Source organism: Typopeltis vanoorti, chromosome 22 (genome assembly GCF_054136105.1).
Source record: "Typopeltis vanoorti isolate ZY-2024b chromosome 22, IOZ_Tvanoo_1.0, whole genome shotgun sequence".
Classification (NCBI taxonomy): Eukaryota; Metazoa; Arthropoda; class Arachnida; order Uropygi; family Thelyphonidae; genus Typopeltis; species Typopeltis vanoorti.
In genome coordinates, this window is record NC_143570.1 from 20,176,515 (window position 1) to 20,199,512 (window position 22,998).

The 22,998-nt window shown below is 33.9% G+C and overlaps 1 protein-coding gene across 2 annotated transcripts in view; it reads left to right on the plus strand.

Annotated features, from left to right (window-relative positions):
• The window catches only part of LOC150094195 (dnaJ homolog subfamily C member 8), a 215,275-nt gene that overhangs the window by 185,084 nt on the left and 7,193 nt on the right, over positions 1-22,998 (plus strand). For both annotated transcript variants that reach the window (XM_090412443.1, XM_090412442.1), the window contains exons 7-8: positions 1,323-1,414; positions 11,586-11,661. In XM_090412443.1, the coding sequence (XP_090268569.1) occupies positions 1,323-1,414; positions 11,586-11,661 (168 nt within the window). The remainder of the gene's footprint in view (positions 1-1,322; positions 1,415-11,585; positions 11,662-22,998) is intronic.

Genomic DNA, 22,998 nt, shown 5'->3' on the forward strand with positions numbered 1-22,998 from the left:
TTTGGAATGAAATTCAGCAGTAAAATGACAAAAATTCTGAAAATAGGAAGAAGCGAAGAAAAAAATTAACTACCTCCTGAATGCAGAGCCTAAAATATTTTAGCTGTTTAAGCACAAGTTTTAATGAACATAGCAAATTAAATTTAATAATAGTAATAGAATAAGCAAACCTAATGTTGGGGAGCCAGTTGAATAAATTTACATGGAATAAGAGAAAAATTAGTGAAAACACTAAATTATCACAAAACTTATCAGTATTACTTAAGGAAATTAACTGTATGCTATATATTAATTAGAAAAAACTTAATTATTAATTAGCAATTGGACTTTGCCAAAATATTCCATCTTCAGGGATGGAATATTTTGTGCATGTGGGCTCTACATAGGATAAATGTGACTGAAGCAGAAACACAAAGATAAGTCTGAAGTCTTAAAATGGTGCTCCTTAGTTTGCTGAGATTGGTGTTCATGAGTGTTGGGCTGAAATTCTTAGGATAAGTGCTTCCCAGATTTGTGGCACTTTTATACAACCACATTTATTGAGGTTCAGTAGTTCATTAAGTCTAAGGCAGATTCTAGGAAAAGGCTTTCATATTTGAGTTTGCTTCTGTGGAGTAGGGTGGTCCTTTTCCATAGTATCTTGTGGCAAGTGTCCAATGCATGGTCAGCAAGTCCTAAGGGACTGTGGTGATGAATTGGATGTAATCTTGGTGTTTGAATATTCTAATGTTTTCTCTCCTGCCTGTTTGGCCATAATAGAACAACTTACAACTGCATGGAACCTGGAAGATCTAGGGACTGTGACTGGTCTTTAGGAGAGTGAATAAGGAATACCAATTTCTTATAGTCTAAGTGGTTATAAGATCATATCTTAGAAATTTTGTCAGTTTTTTAGATGTGCCTCAGATATATATTGAATGACAATAGATTTGGTGAAATCTTTGGTCTGGAGGGGATGAGGAGGAGTGTGGTTTGGGGTTTTAAAATTCTTTGGATTTGGTGGATATTATGGCCATTGGCTAAAAAGGTGTTATGGATGTGTTCAAGTTCAGTGGTAAGTGCATTATTATCAGAGCTAATTAGTTTTGCTCTGTTTACAGGGTTTTAACGATCCCGTGCTGTTGGGGAATATATCTGACTCTGTGAATGGATTTTCTGCTTTTTCTAGTTGTATACCACCGGAACATTATTAGTGATGTTTCATTGTTTTAATTCTTAATTTGCTAGTACTGTATTCCAGTTTGTTTTGTTTTTTTAAATCATATAGAGTAGGAAAGAAAGAGAGAAGGTAAACTGATTTCTTTTTTTTTTCCCCTCTCCAGTACAAACATGCAGTTTATGTAATGACAATGAAATTATTTGCTGATCTTGAACGCAAAAGGAGGCAACAAGAAGAACGAGATATGGAAGAAAGGTAAGATATCTATCTATCTATCTTTCTATATATATAATAAGTTTACTATTCAACACACAAGGATAACCTTCTTGAATGGCACAGGAAATTTCAAGTTGTGTAATGTGGGCAGACATCAAAATGAGAAATTGAACAGTGTGACTTATTTGTGACCATGGTTCTACTGAAGAAGAGGAGGAATTTTTCGAGTATCTTTGGAGAACTCGCAGCAGAGTAGGAAATGAATACAAGACATACAGAAATGTTTTGGGAAAATCTGAAGTAAAGAACAAAACTAATAATAATGATAAGCTGAGTTTCTGTTCAAGACATGGGTTGATCACCACAATGATCTAATATAAAGATGTTCACAGATTTACTGGGAGAGGAGACACAAGAAATAAGAAAAGTCTTATTAACTATGTTATTGTTGTTAGCAATATCTTGATGCTAATTTAGAAGTAAATAGGGGATTTGAAATAGGAAGTGATCACTATTTAGTTTTGATCAGAATAAAATTGAAAATAAAAAGGTGCAAGAGTTGTAAAAATAATCAAAGTTGGCCAGCTTTCAGAGGTAAACGATGAACTCAAATATAGAAATATTTTTTTTGGAGAAAAAAAAAAGAAGTTTGAAAACAATAATTAGACCTTAGAGACTCACTGGCAGACTGTGATAAACTGATTAAATTTTCATCAGTTTTCAAAGATAGAAAAAAATCAGTACTCATTAGTGGACTCAGGAAATTAGAATGGCAGTCATGGAAAATAAGAGAGCATGTGAAAAGTTCCTAGCAAATAATTTAGCATATGCTCTGAGAGAATACAAAGAAAGATGTAAGAAGATGCATTGTGTAAAAATATTTAAACAAATATCATGGGAAGACTGGTAAGAATATAGAAAATAAATATCAGAAAGATGACAAATGTTCTGGAAGCTATTTTAGAAATTGAGGAAAGAGTAAGTGCTGTAAAAAGAATCAATGATAAAGGTAACATGAAAATTAAGATAAAGATATTCTAGATGTTTATTTTAATAATTTTGAGATTGTTAAATGAAATATGAAGTGACAGAAATTCAAGAGGAATACAATCAGAAGTACATATCAATTCTTGATGTAGAAACCTGAAATGTGGAAAGGAAGCTGGAGTAAATGAAATTCGAAAGGTCAAATTCCAGATGATTAGAGTAGAGCTGCCACTGTATTCATCTATATCAAGGTAAATAAAATTACGAGAGGAATTTCCCTACTGAGTGTTCCAGGTAATAATATATACGCAAACATATCTTGAGAAGAGACTGAGAAAAAAAATTGCAGAAGAGAAAAAACTTGGAGAACAAGCTATGTTCTAGTCAAATGTCAGGATCAAATTTTCATTTTAAGATAACCAGTCATTTCTCCTATAACATGGTATATGTGTTCCTAAAATCACCATGTTACATGGAATTTCATGCAGTAAGAATAAAGCTTATAGGAAAAATAGGGTTAGGAGATCAGAACCTGTACAATCTCATAATACACTAAAAAAATAATAATAAATAAATAAAATAAAACAACGTGAACCAGAATTCGGGAAATTCTAAATAATAATAAAAAAAACTATTTCAAAAAATGAGAACATGCAAAGAAAATAAGTTTACAAGCAAAAAAAAAAAAAATTAATAAAAATACCTCTGATGTCAAACCTTTTGAAATTGGTTCTACATTGAACATTAAAGTTCTTGAAGCAAAAAAAGGTGGTGCTTGTTCTTGTCTTAGATATATTACTACTTAGAAAAAAACTCAGGATGTTTTTTATAAATTGGGCACAAGGAATGCAAATATAAATATCATTTCATAATACTTATCTCAGAAGAAATTCCATGATGTTTTGTGTGGAATGATATTATATGTAACTTTTTCCTCTATAACTAACACAAAACTGAAGGAAATTAGCAGTTTCCATTGCTATTTTTGCTATTAAATTATATCCACGTGAATAAATACTTCTTTTTATATATATGCTATGTATGAGATATCTCACCATGAGTCATCTGATATATCAGTTCCTGTAGAAAAAGTGGTTACAGGAAGTTACCATAAGTGACTTATGGTAACTTCCTGTTGATGTTAGTGTGATATTGATGCCACTTCTAATGAGGTGCATCCCTTCCCTCATGGGTCTTGAAACTTTGAACTAGTAATTATAAATAGACAAATTCAAAAACACGCTAGCACAACTCCAGCATAGCAATTCTTGTATTTATTTTACAAAACTATTGTTACTTCTCTGATTTCTTCCCTTGTAAAAAAAAAAAAAAAAAAAAAAAGTATTCTGCCTAAAGTTCATTATGACAGATACAATATGAGAACTTGTTGGTGCCTGATCTAAACAGCCAACTATGGATTATCTCATGGTCGACAATCAACATGTTAAGTGGGGGGAGGAGAAGGTAAGGAGGTTAAGAAGAAAAAATCATTGAAAAACAAGCAAGGTTGCATCCAAAATTGATTTTTACTTTATAACAGGGTTGCAAGATTATTGGGGCCTAACAAAGATAACTTTTGTTGATAGTGAAAAGAAAAATCAACGATTCGAACTGATAAACATATAGGAAGACAGTTTGATACTAACCAGTGCTTAAAATAAAAACCTTTATTTTAACCACTGGAAAATTTTAGTTTTTAGGTTTCATTTATTAAACAGCGTTTCAGGTTTCTATTAATTTATATTGCCTTTTTATATAATTATATGGTTGGTTTAATTTTTGAGTGTGTTTGCTTCCATTCCTAATTATATAGTTTATCAAATTTTCACTTATCTATATTACACAAGATAATTTTACAGTCAATTCATTTTCATACTAAAAAAAAAAAAAGACTGATCATGTCATTCAACTTTGAACTTCTAAAAGTAGTTTTTCTTTAAAATTTTTCAAAAAAAAAAAGCATCAGCTAAAATGAAATAGATATAAATGTCTTCATTTCATTTTAGTTTATTTTGGCCTTAAATTTATTGCAATCATTCCTAATTATGTATTAAGTAGTAACCAAAAAAAAGTAGGCTATGTAGGATGCTCCATTTAATAGAAAGCTTGCTATGATATTTACATTAATACTTCTAAGAAGCAAAAAAGCAACTTGAACCAGAATTTGGGAAATTCTAAATAATAAAAAAAAACCTATTTCAAAAAATGAGAACATAGCAAAGAAAATAAGTTTACAAGCAAAAAAAAAAAAAAAATTAAATAAAAATACCTCTGATGTCAAACCTCTTGTAATTGGTTCTACATTGAACATTAAAGTTCTTGAAGCAAAAAATGGTGGTACTTGTTCTTGTCTTAGATATTTTACTTAGAAAAAACTGAGGATGTTTTTTATAACTTGGGCACAAGGAATGCAATAATAACAGTTGTAATCACAGCCATAATTTGACAATTTTGGAGAAAAACTTATTTCTTCTGAAAAAGTGCCACCAGAAAAAGCACAAGGTATTTACAACACATTCAACTAGTATGGGAAGGTTTTGTGAAAGATGTGTGTAAGCAAAGATGTCAAACTATAAAATGTTCAAGTTGCTGACGTGCTCTTGGGAGGGAGGCAGGCAGGCGGAGGTACTGGTTCTTATGATAGTACTACATGAAAAAGCTGCATCATTACTAACTTCCTATCAACAATTTTCCTCCAAATTAATCTGTTATCTGTCAAGACACCAATATTATCATATCTTATATTTCTGTCTTCTAGGCACTTCTTACTGTATCAATCCAGCTATATCTTGATCTTCCGCTGTTTTTTTTTCCCTACCATCCTAGCAAAGACCACTTGTTTTGCTAACCTTCCCTCTCCCATTCTATACAAGTAACCTTAATATCTGAGATTAGTTCAGCTAACACATTCCTCAATACTAATAATTTGAGGTTCTTTTCTAATATCCTCAATTTTAATATGATATCATTGATGCCATCTCTTCATTCACTAGATATTTCTCAAAACTCTCATATCTGTAGTCTAATCTTTCACCAAGTGCTTTATTTCCAATCCAGCTCTCAAATCCATAAGTTAAAATTGATTTAAACACTGTCCTGTATACATCTAGTATATAAACTTCCTGCCACAACAACTTTACTAATTCTTTTGTCCACTTCCATATTTAATTTTCCACCATCATTAAAAATTGAGACTGAAATCGTTTACTTCTATAAGTTTTCCATTCAAGTTGCAGTTGGTGTTTTCAGTGTTTCTGCCTGTTTATATTCTCTTTGTCTTCTTTCATGAACTTTATCAAATTTATTACAGCAGTTATTAAGTAGTCTTGTAATTCTGCAGACATGTACTGGATTTATTTAGAAGTATAACATATAGTATATCTATATCTCATATAGTATATCTTTTTACTATATCTCCATATAGTAAAAAGCTGAAATTAACATCTCAAATTTTGATATCAGGTTTAATATTGCTTTCCTTCATAATGTGATCGATATAGGTGAATAACAGTGGAGATAATGTCTACTCTTGTCTCACACCTCATATAACATGAATCTATCTTCCTGTACCTCCTTCAATTCTAACTGCTGACTTGCAATTCGAATGTAGACTATGTATTGCTGAATAAAATATCCCTTTTCTACCATAGAACTGAAGCATTTTGAACAGCTTTCCTCTCAGCACATTGTCATGTATGCCTTTTCCAGATCTTCTTCCTCAGCTGCTCCCATTTCTATATGGAGGTCACTGTTTCTGATGAGTCTTCTCCATTGGTTTGTATTGTAGACTGCGTCTTTGTTCCGGTCCTTCAGATGTTCCTCTACATCAGGGGTTCTCAACCTTTTCCAGTGGTGTACCACTATATTTAAGGATCCTGTAGATTTGTACTTGATTTATTTAGAAGTATTATATCATCTGCATAAAGTTGAGCTGAGATTAACATTTCCAGTTTTGATGTCAGGTTTAATGCTTCTTTCTTTCTTTTTTTCATAATGTAATCCATAAAGTTGACAAATAATAGTGGCAATAAAGTGCAATCTTTTCTGGATCTGATTTTACATCAAACTATCTTTCTGTAACAACATCCTTTCTAACTGCTGACTTCCAACTTAAATACAGACTATCTATTGTGCAACATAGCATCTTGTTTACCACCATATAAATGTAATGTTTTGAACAGTTTCTCACTTGGCATCTTATGTCTTTTTCATATCTACAAAACTTAAAAATTCTTGTTATATTCCCATGATTTCTCAACTATAGTCTTTTCTGTCATAACACATCGGTAATGCATGAATTTGGGGAATTCATGCATTACATAAATAGGGGAATAAAATCTCCAAAACATGATTAAACATGTTAGCTCATATGTGATTTTTTGAGAGGTGACAATGCTTTATGCTCCTACGTAGCATCAGGTGGATGTAAAAAAAAAAAACACAACACACACACACGCGCACACACACACACACACACACACACACACACACACACACACACACACCTTCTCCCTCTCTTACCCTTAGTATACCCATGTGCATTGTCAAATCAACTGTTGATTTGATTTTTGCTATAAGGGAAGTGGAGAGACACTAGGAATTTGGAAAAAGCCTTTGATTGGTTCAATGAGAAAAAGCATGGGAAAGATTGGAAAAGGTAAGCATAGAAAAAGTAGAAATGTAGTCATGATCTAGAATACGTATGTTAAATCAAAGAGCTCATGAAGAATAAATTTGATGATTTGGGTTGGTTTACCCCTAATAGTGGACTGCAACAAAGAAGTGCCTTATCTCCATTGCTTTTCATTGTGGTGTTGAAAAGAAGGCAAACAGCTGTGTTTGCAGATGATGTAGTGATTTGGGCACATAAGAAGAGCTAGAAGAGACTGAACATAAGGAACAGTATGATACAGAACTATGTTTAAAAATATATTAGTAGCAAGAAGGAAGAAAGAAGAACTCATCAAGACTTGCCTGTTGAGTCTAACCATTAACGTTGACATTTTCTTAGTGATGAGTAGTGAAAACTTCAGTATCTGGAAGTATACTTCCCAGTGACAGAAGTTTAGATCAAGAGATAATGAGGATTTCACTGGGCTAAACTTTTTTTTTAATAGTGTAAATAGCATACTTTGGCACAGTGAGATTCACAGAAGTTACTTTTTGCCCAGTCTGTTTTATGCAGCAGAGACATGGAGACAAAGTAAAATAGAAGCAGTGGAAATGTAGGTTTCAAGGACAGTATTAACAAAGATTAGGAGAGATAAAATAAGAAATGTAGACATTATTATTATGTGACACCTCCAGGGAGTCCAAAGACTCATTGAAGGAGGACACCTACTCTACAACTGTCTATATTACTCACCAACTACAACGAACTGCAACTTATTGTTAATTTTCACACATCAAACCCCTTTCGAAATTTGGGAAAGGGAATACCGCTGTTTATGATCGGTCATAAAAATTGCCTGCAAGCGGATTATAACAATGGGCGGTGTATCCTCTGTTCTCAAAACTGAAAGAAATGACATCTGTAGCAAATGTCAATGACCAAGCGGCATATTTTTAAACATGGAAATATTCATGAATTATCGTTAATTTTCACTCATCGAAATCTTTCAGCAATTGGGAAAGAGAATACCGCTGTTTATGATCGATTGTAAAAATTGCCTGCAAGCTGATTACAATAACGGGTAGCGTATCCTCTGTTCTCAAAACTGAAAAAAATAACATCTGTGTTGCAAATGTTAGTGACCAATCAGCAAAGAAGTATAAAGAAAATTTTTCCACTAAAATTGAAGATCAAGATAGTCTGTATCCGGTTCTCAAATCTGGTAACACTGATTACAGTCATACCTCGACTTACGCTGCCCTGACTTACGTGAATCTGGAGTTATGCGGTTTCTTATATGTGCGTATTCCCGTCCCGCTTCACGCCTCACCACTAGTCGTATCTTTCATGCACCGGCTGCATTTGCCACTGTCGCACATGCTGTGAACAAGTGCTGACGTGTTTCGCACGATCTCCATTCATACACGATTTTTATAGTCTACAAACCTTGCGATTGTTTAATGTTATGTTCTTAATAAAATTTTTATCACATAACAAATAATAATGTCATCCAAAAGAAGCAAGTCTGATTCTTCTACAGCTAGCAAGAAAAGAAAAACACTTTGGAAACAAAACTCAACATTATTAAGGATTTTGAAGGTGGAATGAAAATTTGTGACCTAGCAAAGAAGTTCGATCTACAGGAATCCACAGTAAGAACAATCATAAAAGAAAGGTTTACAGATTTTGGAGGACATAGATTCTAACGAGGAACGAATTGTAGCCACATAGGCAAGGAATAAAAAAATCATTAGCTTACTATGAAGAAATTTTGCGTGACAAGAAAAAGACATTATGCCGTCAGACGAATCTATTAGATTTTATGAAACCATTGACATCGAAATAACTTTCTTTTTTTTATGTACGAAAAACTACAATTATGATTATATTTCTTAAAAAATATAGGGTTATATTTCTTAAAAACATACGATTTGGTCCCAATTGTATGTTTGTATATATAAATTACATGCAAAATTATACCCCGAGTTACGCACTTTTTGTTGGTCCCACCTACCGCGTAATTTCGAGGTTTTACTGTACTTTCTTCGCAAGTTCGTATTGTAGGGTGAAAGTTTTAAAACCGTGGTGCCGTGATTTTTTAAAAGTAATAGGCCTGCAGATTTAAATTTTAATATGAGTAAGAGACCAGGGACTATGTTTAATTTTGGTATTAAGAAATCTCTTATTGAAGATGTTCGTGACAACAGATAGGGAGTCATACACCACCAGTCTACAAAGCAATCTCCAGGATCTACAAAAGGAGGGGGAAAACTACCAGCACACAAGGAGAAAAAGTCTACATTCACTCATAAGTATTTATAATATTATAAATTTTTGGTGAACAGAATGGGATATATCAATGAAAATCAGCACAAAAGAATTTAATAATGTTGGCCTGAGGAAACTACAATATGCTACAAGATTTCATTAGTCCAGTGATAGATAACTGATTTAAATGTAATTTTATATTTGTCACATGTCACACCGTATACATAAGTGTACTAATGCTCTTTATGATTATGCCATAATTAATTATTAATATTTGTGTTAATAATTTATTAATTATTAATTAATACATTACAAAATAACCAAGGTGTTCCATTAAAATTTCAGGATTTGTGAAGTGTTCCGTCGTAGGAAAAGTTTGGGAAACGCTGAGTTATAGAATGGTAGTGCTTCTTTAAAAAAAATTAAAAATAAAAATAAAAAAATCTCACAAGTATGTCTGGTTTATGATACTTTGACCCAGTTTTAGTTTATGTACTTGTATGCATATAGTTTTGTTTCTGCCTGATTTTGTCAACACAAGTGGTCCAAATGAGGGGGGGGGGTTCAATTGATTCAACAAACTTTGTGTCCTAAATGTCAAATTTCATCCAGACAGCATAGAATTATTACTATCAGTTCAGATAATTTTGCTAATAAAAATCATCCACTCAGAGGCGTAGCTAGGGAGGGGCAGAGGGGACGGACTGCCCCGGGCAGCACTTTGAACCTTTTTGCAGTTAATTCTAAAATACAGTCTCGAGAACTCATTTCCAAATATTGTAATACTACTGCGAATTTTCCTCACAATTGCTGTAAGTGTTGCTAGTTGTGAGAGGAGTTTTTCTAAATAAAACTGATTAAGAATTACCTACATTACTATGAAATAGACTTTGCAAATGCCATCAACGATTTTGTTAACAGAAAAGCAAGACAAATAGCATTTTAGAATTTGAAATTAAAGTTTTACTTCAAAAATAAACAATGTTTTAATTTATTTCCCTATACATCGTTTTGACTTTTTGTATTATTTTTGGTGTGTATTGAGAGGGGTGGCAAAATCAGGGACTGCCCCGAGTGGCAAAAGCTCTAGCTACACCACTGCATCCAATCAAAACCAAAACTGAACCACATGGAAGTGTTTCAGTGTATAGTTAAACCACAAATGAGAGAACCCTCAACATGCCTGTGCATGGCAGAAGGTGAATCCATTCCAGTAATAGAATAATCAGTCCATTTCGTGGGATGAGTGTTTGTTATTACTCATTGGAAAATTAGCTTTTCTTTTATGAACATTGTAGTCTTTAAAGTGGTAACTATTTTGCTTGTATAACAGTTGGAAAATTTTACGTATAAAGCACATGATTTCACATGTTGGTAATGAATTCGTACATCCCTTATTCTTTTCTCCCCTTCAACATGAATTGACTCTTCTTTGCACTCTGCCAGCTACGGTTCTCTCAACTGTGGGCAGACTGTATGTACAGAGTGGAGTTATTACTATGCAGCATATTGAAATGTTTTGTTCCTCCAAATGATCTCATTGTTCATTTTTGGAGATGGATGGATGAAATGTTTTAAGTACTTTATTCCTTTAATTTCATAATATTTGATCATTTTCATTACTTTTTGAGCGTATTTTTCTTCTTGGCATGTTCAAAAGTGAATTCACACAATTTTTTGTTATTATTTTTATTATTATACAGGCTTATCCATGTAGTTCAAGTGCTCATTGAGGGAAGGACCTTTTCCAGGTCAACATTGCCTACTTATTTTTTACTGAACGCATCTACTGGAGATGTACTCTCTCCAGAACTACGTTCTCTCCTACCTATCTACCATGATTGTAAAATTTAACTTGTGTCTCACTTACTATAAGATTCCCCATAACTTTGATGGGGAATCTTAGTAGTATGGGGAACATACTTAGCAGTATGTTCTCTAAACTTGAACTCTCTCTCCATCGTCACCTCCACATCTCTGTCCATTATTATTTGTCCACTGAGATGAGATAATGAATGTCATTTCAGATTTGACTTTAACAAAACAGCCAGAAAACACACAATTGACAACAGTGCTGACAATCTAGGTGATTGACTATCCTATTGTAGCATAATTAATAACTAGTAATTAAACAGCTATGTTGTTTGAGCTATTCAATCATTATTTGAATAACATTTAAAGTTGCTTTTTCGTCATGAGAATTTCCTATTAGTGCACTATACATTTGCATTTCTAGTGTTTGATATGAATGTATTTTTTTGTGTTATATATATATAATATATATATATATATACACACACACACACACACACAGTATTTCCAAAATTACTCTATTATTTACAGAAAGAGGAAAAGGGAAAAAGAAATTGAAGAAGAAGAAAGAAAGAAAGTTGAACAAGAGTGGCAAAAAAATTATGAGGTGAGATTTTTATGTAGAATTAACTTTGAAGTGGATACATTCAAACACATTTATCCACTATTAATTTATATATTCTTAAGTTGGAATGTGTGTGCATATGTAAAATGTATGTATGTAAACATATATACACGTAACAGCCTGGTTAGCTGAGTGGTAAGTATGTCCACTCTTCAACCAACAGGCTGTGGGTTCAAATCCTGCCATGGACATGAACGTATGCAATTGTCTTTAGGTGGAAGAGGAATTGCATCATCCAATGCATCACCATCCCACTTAATTATAGGCCTGAAGTGGCTTGGGGGTGGGGGTACATTTGGTCTCTAGAGCAGGGTTTTCAGACCAGGTTAAAATTAATAAAAAAAAAATGCAAAAAAAAAAATTATAAAAGTTAATAAAAATAGAAAATATTCTTAGCCCATCCTTGATACTAATGTACTATAGGTTTACAACCTTTTGTATGTGGAAGTCACAAAAAAATAATAAAAAGTATATTTTATACTTCTCAAAATCTCATTCCATTCTCTCAAATTTATTGCTGTCTATATTACTCTTAGCTATGCAAATTGACCTGAGATGTTTTACTTAGACATAATAATCAGTTTGGTTTATTTAGATTTACAGCCAAACAACTTCGGCTATGAGGCCAGCGTGTTATGTATGTTAACTGTGTGTGTGTGTGTGTGTGTGTTCTGATGGCCAGTTTGCCTGTTCTGAGGGATGAAAAACCTGAGTTCCAGGGAATAAAAACCCTCTACATCCATATGAGATGAACAAAGTTACCTATAGAAAGGCTCTGATAAAGGTTCTTCACATCCTAGACGGGATTCAAACCCAGGTCTTTCCAACCAAAGGGCATTGTCAAAACCATCTGAGCTGGAGGCTCTCTATTAATCAGTGCATTCATAGAAATGAACTGCTTTTTTATAACTTTAATTCTTAAACATCAAATTTAAAAGGAATAATTTTAAAAAAGAAGGGAATTATTTATAAATTATATAATGGCTTCGGGGGAGATTACAGCCATGTAGTATGCTAGGAGTCAATTATCATATCATACTTAGAATATTTTTGTATGGCAAGAAGTCTGGAAATGAAATAGCATTATATAGCTGATTGATAAGTCCTCATTGTACTGTGTTTATTGATTATCATTATGAAATTTTCTCCTTCCATTTTTCATATAAAACTGCATATATTTGCACTTGACATTGACATTTTCTTTTCAGATGGGGGGAAAAAAAATCCTAACTCCAAATAAACATACTCCAGTTAATTTAAATGTCTTATTCAAGCATGCCAATTATTGAAATATATGTTTAATTTAATACTTAACAAAAATAAAAGTAGATACCTAGTGGCTTCTCCATGGATTAGCCACCCTTATTTCTAACATTACATTTCTAATATTAATCCACAAATTCTAACACTTGCTTTGTTTACAAAATGTGCCTTATATTCATTTTCAGAAAATATTAACTACTACTACTAAACTGACTACTAATCTGCTTGTTGAATTCATTAAGAAAACGCTAACTGCTTATCTGACAATGTATTTTTCAATGCATCACATTTTAATTTGCAATTTTGTTGAACACCTGATTCTCACTGTAGCAAACTGTTAAAACCATAGTCCTTGCAAGTTCATTATAGTAAGAGTCGACTGTAATGTGCTCAGTGTAGAGGTACAATAAAACACTAGTTGCTCTTTGCAACTTAACAGTGGACTGCTGTAAAAATCCTGTCCATCAGCATGTGAAGTGGCTGCTGGTGCATTCTGCACATTCAGAGGCTGTATATCAAATTGGGTAAGCCTGCTCTTATTTCAATAGGGGAAGTTGTAACTTGGCTATACTCTGCTAGTGTGATCTTTGTCTAGACATTCTCTGCAGACTGTTGTTTTTTCCTTATGTTGGAAGATTCATTGTTGTGCAGCAAAGGTTGGTTGATTGGTATAGCCTCTGCTACTAATGGCTCATGCAAAAAGTTAAGCAAGTTTGAGCGTGGTTAGTGGTTGGAAGAGATCAATTGTTCATTGCTGTTGGCCCACTCTCCCTCGATGAGTCTTTGGACTCCCCCGGAGGTCTCACATAATAATAATAATATCAGACACTATTTGCCTTTTTTTGGTATGCATGTGAAGGAGATTGTTCAGTTTCTTGGCATTGATATGGACAGCATTATCTGTAGTAAACATAATGTTCTCCTCCGTTGGAGATTTTTGCTCTGTCATGCTACTTCTTCTCACTATGTCAGGTAGGAAAATCACTTCCTCTGATTAATTTGCCTGCAGTTGTCTAATGTATACAGAGTGAACTGCTCCAATTTTTTGTCTGTCTGTGTCAGTAGTTCAGGATATACAGCCTCTGTTTGGATGTGCTGTTACTTTTCTGGACTGTATTGTCTCAAATTAAATTTCACTTGAATTTGGATACCAGAAACATTTCTGTTACCAATTTTATGTGTAAAACTGGTACCAGAAATGTGCAGTTTATACAGATTGAGTTATTTACATGCCATTTCTTCTCTTATGAAAGTTTAATGGGAAAAAACATCTGAAGATAATAATTATTGATTAAATTTATTTAGTATAATAAGTTACTATGCCACCAGAAGAGTGTCAGTCCTCTGACACGCTCTCTCTTCTGGTGCAGTGATGGAAACTCACCATAGGTCTCAAAATAAAGGGAGGTTTTTTTCCATTGGATATAATGATTTATATCCATTACATGGTCTGTTGCTCCAAAACAGCTGTATTATAGGTAATAGGGAGTACAGTTTCTATATTCCTCCAGACAGATATTGGATTTCTTCCTGTTTGTCCAAAATAGGAAAGTTAGCAGGAGAAAGGAATGCTGTAGACTCCAAAAAGGTCTAGCTATTGTAAAAAGCATTTGTGCTTAAAAAATTCAATTTTCTGAACTTTATGATAGGGGTGGCAGAAATTGGTCTCTGCTGCCACAGATGCTTTGTGGATATGATCATGCATAGAGCTTGAGCTATATATCAAATTGAAATGCTATCAAAGATGCTGGGCTGTTATGGTGCATCGGGGCATCCCCTCAGTGGTGGATGAGAGGGATGGTTGGTGGCACTACTTTGTAGGCCTCCTGGCTAGGTCCAAGGACCATTTGGGAGTCGGATGGTTCTGGCAGCCAATTCTGTAAAAACTACCCCCGTGCAAAGCATTATGTCTCAACAGAAGAGAAATAAAGCCTGGGTGGTCTCACTATGCTCAGAACAGTAGTGTCTGGTGATGTAGAAGGCCTTGCATCATCACTCACTGACTGCTATAAAGAAGCTCAACACAGAAATTGCTTGAAGATTGCTACTTGGAATGTAAGAGGTTTGAATAAACCCGGAAAGTTGGCTAATGTGATGAGAGAAATGGAGAGACTGAATATTGGTATATTGAGAATAAGTGAAACCTTTTGGAAGAGTTTGTCAGACTTTGAGTCGAAACTTTCAAATGATAAGACACAAATTATATTCTTCAGGTGGAGATATATCAAGGGGAGGTGTATTATTCATTGTGGAGAAGAAAATTAGTAACAAAATCACTTATGTAATTAAAAAAATCAGATAAGTAATAGCAATTCTAGTGAATGCCAAGCCCAGAGATATGCTTATCATTCAGATATATGTTCCTACAGAATAGAGTGAAGATGTAGATGCTGATAACATATATGATGGTGTATAAAGGTAGCTGGAGGCAAGAAAAATTGAGTTATTTGTGTTATGGGCAACTGGAATGCAAAAATTGGATCAGAGAGAGAGAACATATACATATATGGGACCATTTCGACTTGGAATTCGGAATGAGAGAGGACAAAAATTAAAAAGAAACAAACCCACAAATGTGATATACAGATGCTACAAAATGCAACAGTAAAATCAAAATTTAATGAAAATGTTTCAGAACTACTGACTGCACAGTTACAAAATGAAAGTGAACCTTTCCAATGGAAAATGGGAAAACAAAATGTAAAGCATCCATAATGTTGAGAAAGAGGTGTTAGGCCAGACAACAGGAAGTATTAAGGTGGACAAGGAAACATGGTAGTGGAACAGTGAGGTACAAAATTGTATTAGGCATGAAAAGAAAATGGCCAAACAGAAGTGGAACAGAGTAGGTGATGAGAATAGTAGAATAGAATATACAGAAGCAAAGAAAATGGCAGAAGTAGCATGATCTAAAATTAAAGTCTGTGCTAACCTTAACCTGTATGAAATTCTGGATAATGAAGGTGTCTCAGGATAGCCAGACAAAAGGAGTGGAAAAGTAAAGATACATATGTAACCAGGATGATCAATGTGGAGGATAGTACTGTACTCTATGAAGAAATGGGTATGCTAAATAGATGGAAAGAGTATTTTGAAAAATTAATGAATGTATTAAATAGGAGTATACAAAAGGATGAAGGAAATCCAGTAATCGAGCCAATTCCTAACATAACAAGAATGGAAGCGGAAGAAGCACTGAGAAAGATGAAAAACAGGAAGGCAGTTAGACCTTATAACTATTAATGACTATTAATAGATGCCTTTAACAGAATCATTGAAACTGAGAACGTTCCAATATATAACAACAGGGGTGATATCCAGTCTGCTAATAACTACAGAGGAATTAAACTCATTAGTCACACTATGAAGATATGGGAAAGGGTAACTGAGAAGAGATTGCGAGATTTGGTGTCACTTAGAAAAGAGCAATTTGGGTTAAATCCCAGTTCGTGAACAACTGATGCTATCTTCACTCATAGAGAGACAGCTCATAGAAAGGTACCATGAGTAACAAAGAACTTTTTCTGGTCTTCATTGATTTGGAAAAGGCCTTTCCAAATATCTCCATATCTCTTTTCCCCAGAAAAGAGACATGGAGAAACATGAGGAAATATTAAGGAAAAAAATGATCCCAGAAAAGTATGTACATCTTGTGCAAGACATTTTTGATGGTAGTAAAACAAGAGTGAGATGTGGAGCAGTAATCACTCATGCATTCCCAGTAAAATTGGTGGTTCATCAAGGTCAGCCTTGAACCCCTTCTTATTTGTAATACCCTTGGCCATGTTGATAGAAATGGATAAGAACTGAATCACCGTGGACCTGATATATGATTTGCACAAAGTCTAAGCAAAAAGCAGAAGACTTGAACAGTGGAGGAAATCTTTGGAAGATAATCGCTTGAGGATCAGTAAAAATAAGAGTACATGTCTTGTTATGAAGCAGCAGGGAGTATAACATTACAGGGCACAGGCATTCCATAAGCCTCTAGGTTCACATTTCAGGTGTCTAGAGTGATGGATACCTGATCCTAGGAACCAGCACCGATGCATAATAATGAAGCCTTGCAGATAACCAAGAGATGGGAGAAGGAAATGGATATAGTGAAATTAGAATGCTGAGACTTGCAAGTGGTATAACAACATCAAAAACTCACTGATCCAGTTGACAAGGAAAGTAACTTATCTGAGTTTAGGGAGTCAAGGCTGAGATAGTTTGGTCATGTATGCAGCAAGACAAATGCTATGTGGAGATGAAACCACCAGGCAAAAGAAGTAGGGAGGGGGGGCATAAACAACAATGGTTGGACAGCTTGAGAGGGCACATCCAAGACCTCAGACTAGAAAATATGGCCTTAGACAGAACTGAATGGAGAAGGTTGATCTTCTGCAACTACCCTACTTGAGATGGAATGAAGCTGAAAAAAGAAGATTGAATTTGAAATAAATACATTTTATTTTTTTAATATGTAATCAATACCACATATGAGAAGTCACAAAACTCATAATATAGCAAATTAAAGATACCAAGAAATTATATACTTGGTTTAATCCTTTATCCAAGTGTTAGCAAATAAAGTTTGCACCTGAAATATAATCAGGACTGGGGCAACTCGTATATAGAAGGTAATGACTTCACACACTTGCCTTAGTATCCCATAATGCAAAGTACATATCTTTATGGGTATGTATAATGATGTGCATTATGGGAAGGGTCACTACCTAAACCAGTTTCGACCTTTATTGAGGTCTCATTAATGGGAGCCAGACCCAGAGTTGATACTAAGGTTGAAGTAATGCCGAAGAATTTATAGTATAACCAAATGGAAAAACTTCCAGCAATCATAATACAGCAGTCGCATGTGTAGGCAAGTTTATTATATACTTATTACCTGTTTATTTTTAAAGATGGGTATGATGCATGATAATCATATTGACTGATGATTAAACACAAAAGCAAACGAGCAACATTTCCCCCCCCCCCCCAAAAAAAGTTTCCACTATAGCATAAACTATCATGGATATGGCTGCTAATGCTGCATCTCTAAAATATATATTCTACTACAAATAGTCCAAATGAACCTGTATAAACTTGTTTCAGAATGGCTTGGCTCAAAAATGATATCAGAATTCTCCTCACCATAAAAAAAAAAAAAAAAAAAAAAAAAAAAAAAAAAAAAAAATCCTCTACTCTGTCATCTTTCTGTTTGAAAGATGACTTCAAAACAGCTGTTTCCTTGTTAAACCTCAGAAGGTGTATCATCTTCACTTTTTATCTTTTCCTTTTTGTTTATGCCACCACTCTTTCACACTTTTCCTCAGGTGTTCATGTCCATCTCTCCACATCTTCACTGTCTGTGTGACCTCTCCCTCTCTGTTATAGGTCATTCCCTGTATCTTATATTGTTTTTCCAGTAATCAAACTTCAGAAACAAATATTACATATTACATTCAGCATGTATGAACAGTAGTGTGCTTTAAGTTTGCTGCTTGTTCATTAGCATGAATTGCCAGGTTGGAGGGGTGGGGGGGGAATTACAGGACTAGAACCATTGCCATTTGTGAATTATGATGGAAAATATAGCAACACAGTAATCTTGAAAGAAATACCAAAAATAAAAATATTAATGCAGTTACATATTATAATGATTTTAAATTCTTTTAACATTTATGAACACTGAATTACTTTCATGGAATGCAGCAGCAACAGAAACGTTGAACTTACTTCAGAAATTTTATAGATAAGTAGCCATGTTGCAGAGCCTATATAGTTCAGTTGGTATAGATGAGTCCTTTGGTTGGAAAGACCCTGTTCCATTCCTGTCTAATGTGAAGAATCTTGATCAGATCTTTTCAATCTAATGGTGAGTTAGCTGATCTTATTATGGATCTGGTGGGTTTTCCTCCTGGACATATAGGTCTTTTATCACTCAAAACAGGCAAATCACTCTATGAACACACAGATCTATGTGCATAAATACTTGTGGTATGCCGGCTGCATTAATTTACCATGACCCCTAATGAGGAGGCTCTACCCATAAAGGATGAATGGGTTGAAGAAGAAGAAGCCATGGTATATTTATTCATGTTTTTATGTACCACACACACACACACACACACACCACAATATATATAATTTCATATCGTTGAATACATTTTTATGAACTTCTACACATGAAACATTGTAAACCAAAGCACATTTCAGTAGTAATGGATGGGTTAAGTGTTAGATAATCTGGAAAGTCAAGAGAGACCAAGACCAAACATGGTACTTTCAGGACTTCACTGAGCAGCCATTGAAATGACTGTTATGTAAAAAGACATTCACAGGCATCCATGTCATAGAGGAATACAAAGTAACAACCTGTTTTTTTGGAAAGTAGGAAAGCTGTCCACTTGACAAAAAAAAAAAAAAAAAAAAAAAAAAAAAGTAAATAAGTGAATAATAATAAGCTGTAAACAAGATTTTACTTTATAGGCTAAAATAAGTTAAAGATCTTATATGAAGTTTAGAAATTCTTTAATAGAAATGAAACCAGATTAAAAGTTATTTATTTGCAATCAGATTTCTTAGTTTGCCTGAAAAGAGTACACTTCCCATAAGATGTATTTTCTTATACAACCTGTTACTGCTGTGGCCTCTACATCAAAGGATCATTTAAAGTATATGTAAATATGCTAGAAAACAAATTACTGTGTATATGTTTTAAGGATGTTGAAATATTTATATATAACATTCAGGGATTGTTCAGAATTATGGAGAGAATAACTAAAGCCAAGGTTTTATGTCTGTTTGTTTTTTTTCTATCGTCAAAAAGTTTATGGACTGATTTTTTATTATAACGTGAATCTCATCAGCTAAAGAGTAAGGAGTAAACGCTTTAGTTCTAACTTTGGAAGACTAGTGAGCAGCCTGAATTAACAATGATCAAGGCTTTTGGGGGGAGGAGGGGGGGGAGTGAGTGAGTATGCAGACAACTGCTGCCATCCCATAACCCTAAATTCTAATATTCGTATTGTCTGTAATATAGTTTTCTCAACCTTCTTTCATGTGTGCCCCATTTTTTAATATTAGATTGTTTTTATACATGGTATAAAAACAATCTTTTCTAGTGTAGAAAAATGGATAAATTTTTAATTGGACATGAGTAGGCTTTTAACGACTGTGGAGTGTCGACATCAACAAATTCGGGTTCACAGAATATCACTCCGAAAGTAAAATCAAGGAAGTATGCCACAGAATATTTAGATTTCGGTTTTACAAAGACTTAAGTAAATGAAGAAGAAAGACCACTGTATGTTATTTGTTCAAAAATTTTGGCAGTTGATAGCCTGAAATCGAATAAACTTAAAAGACATTTGGAAACACTTCATAAGGAGTATGTTAACAAACCTCGAGCAGTCTTTGCTGCCAAACTGAAATTTTTTGAAAAGCAAAAATCTAGCATTAAAAAGCTTTGTCTGTAAATGAAAAAGTTTTACTAACTTCTTACAAAGTTGCATATAAAATAGCTAAGTGGGGGGAAAAAAAAAAAAAACATTATCAGAGAAGACCTAATTTTGCCAGTTGCGATTGTTATTGTGGAAACTATGCTTGGAGAAAGTTTTACTAAACAACTGCAGTGCATACCTCTATCAAATGATTCTGTTGCTTGGTGAATTAGTGATATATGTGAAGATATGCAGCAACAACTTTTGTCGAAACCTTGTGGCCAATTATTCTCAATTCAGCTTGACGAGGCAACAGATAGCTACAAGGATTGTCATTTAATTGCTTATGTTTGATTTTGCAATGGATTATCAACAATTGAAGAGTTATTGTTTTGTAAACCAATAGAAAGAAGAGCCACAGCACCTGAATTGTTCAAAATATTGGTCAATTTTATATCAAGGAAAACATACAGCGGAAAAACTGCATTGGAATTTGCACTGATGATACTCGAGTTATGTCTGGAAGGTTTAAAAGTTTCCAAGCCCTTGTGAGGGAAAAATCTCCACAATGTATTTGGACACACTGCATGATTCATAGAGAAGCTCTTGCTGCAAAGGAAACGAGTCTTTGTCTAAACATTGTGTTAACAACAGTTATAACCGTGGTGAATTATATAAAAATGAGACCCTTAAAATCAAGACTGTTTTCTGAACTTTGCAAAGACATAGCTGGAATGGAACATTCAGTATTACTGTTTTACCGCAAGACGATGTTTATCACAGGGAAAATGTTTGCAACGTGTTTACGAATTAAGAGACAAAATAGCAATCTTCTTGGAAGAGGAAAAGAAGCAGAGAAGTTTAGAGACCACTTATTTGTGATGAAATTGAGCTACTTGATGGACATATTTGAGAAACTAAATATATTAAACCTGCAACTCCAAGGAAAAAATACACATATCTTAGAGATGAGTGACAAAATTAATGCTTTTTGTAGAAAGCTAGAGTTATGGAACAAAAAGGTAAAACAACAAAAATTAGAAATGTTTGCAAATATGGATGAATTGTTCAAAACCTACAAGGCAGAAGAGCAACACATCAAAGTTTTATTTGCAGCTATTGAAAATCATTCAACAATGTTGATTTTAGAAACTATTTTATAACAGACAACAACATAATGGCAATGTACGAGTGGGTTAGAAACCCATTTCGAATTACCCGTGAAGGTTTCTCAATTGAAGAAGAGGAACAATTTATAGACTTTGAGTCAAGTGATGAAATCAAAAGACATTTTGCATCTAAATTGCTGTTTGAATTATGGGCCAGTGTTGATGATGAATTTTCTGCACTAAAGTCAGGAGCTTTTCATGCACTTTTGCGATTTCGAACATCTTATCTTTGTGAAATTGGGTTTTCTGCAGCAGCTGCCTTAAAAACAAAATATAGATCTCAGTTAAATATAGAAAGAGAGCTAAGAATGTCAATTTCTAATGTATTGCCATCATATGACAAGCTTTGCTCTGCAACACAGGCCCATGGAAGCCATTAATTTTTAGATTCATTGTTATTGTTTAGTTTTAATTAGTTGCTCGGTATATTTTGCAATATTGATATCTTCCCATAAGCATAACTATTTTATTCAGTACAGTGGATTTTATACATTTTATTATTTTATTTTCAGAGTATATTTTATGTTTTTTGTTTTTATATTGTTTTTGTGTCAATAAATAGTTCCGTTAAATGCTTTTGTTTCAATGAGTAGTTTTTCAGTTTTCCTTTTATTTCCACTTCTTTCTTTGTGCCCCCAAAGGGGTTACGCCCCATAGGTTGAGAATCACTGCTGTATAGTATAAGTTTTACAGTCAATTTTCTTAGTTCAGGGCTGAAAGCTCTAATTTCTGGGAGCATAACTCTACTTTTCCCATTCCAGAGATTAAGTAAAGTGGGAACTGGTCACAGAAAGGCTTAGAAAAAGTTTATTTACTCAGCGACTAGAATTGAACTTACAAGTCTTTCTTTAGACTGCTTAACACTATAAATGCAAATGTCATTCTACAGGACTATACAGGCATCTACGAACAAAAGGTGTAAACTTATTGTACCAGCAGTAAAAATGGGCTAATAATAGATTAATCTTTCTCCCCCCAACCAAGACACACACACACACACACACACACACACACACACACACACACACACACACACACCACACACACACTGCTCTAATGATCCCTACTTTGAGCCATCAGTAAGATGATTAGGAGTGGTAGTCTCAAACCGTTCTACCACCTAAGAATATTCTTCAGAAACATTCATTTCTGTAGCAAGATTCAAAACTACAGTCTTTGGTTGAGAGTGGTGGTGGTAGTATCCACCTGATCAGTTAAACCAGCAGTGATGTTTAGTCTTCACTAAGTAGTATTGGTGTTGGATAATGGTGTTGTTTCAGCTTAGACAAGTATCCATGTGACGATGAAATTCAAGCCAAATAGGCTAGGGCTTTGAATTGGTAACTCAAGCTGGTACCACACTTAATTTCACAAAATTGGCGTTTATGTATAAAAATTAATTCACATCATAAAATAATGCAGAAAATTAGATGAATCGAAAATTTAACTAAAAATAA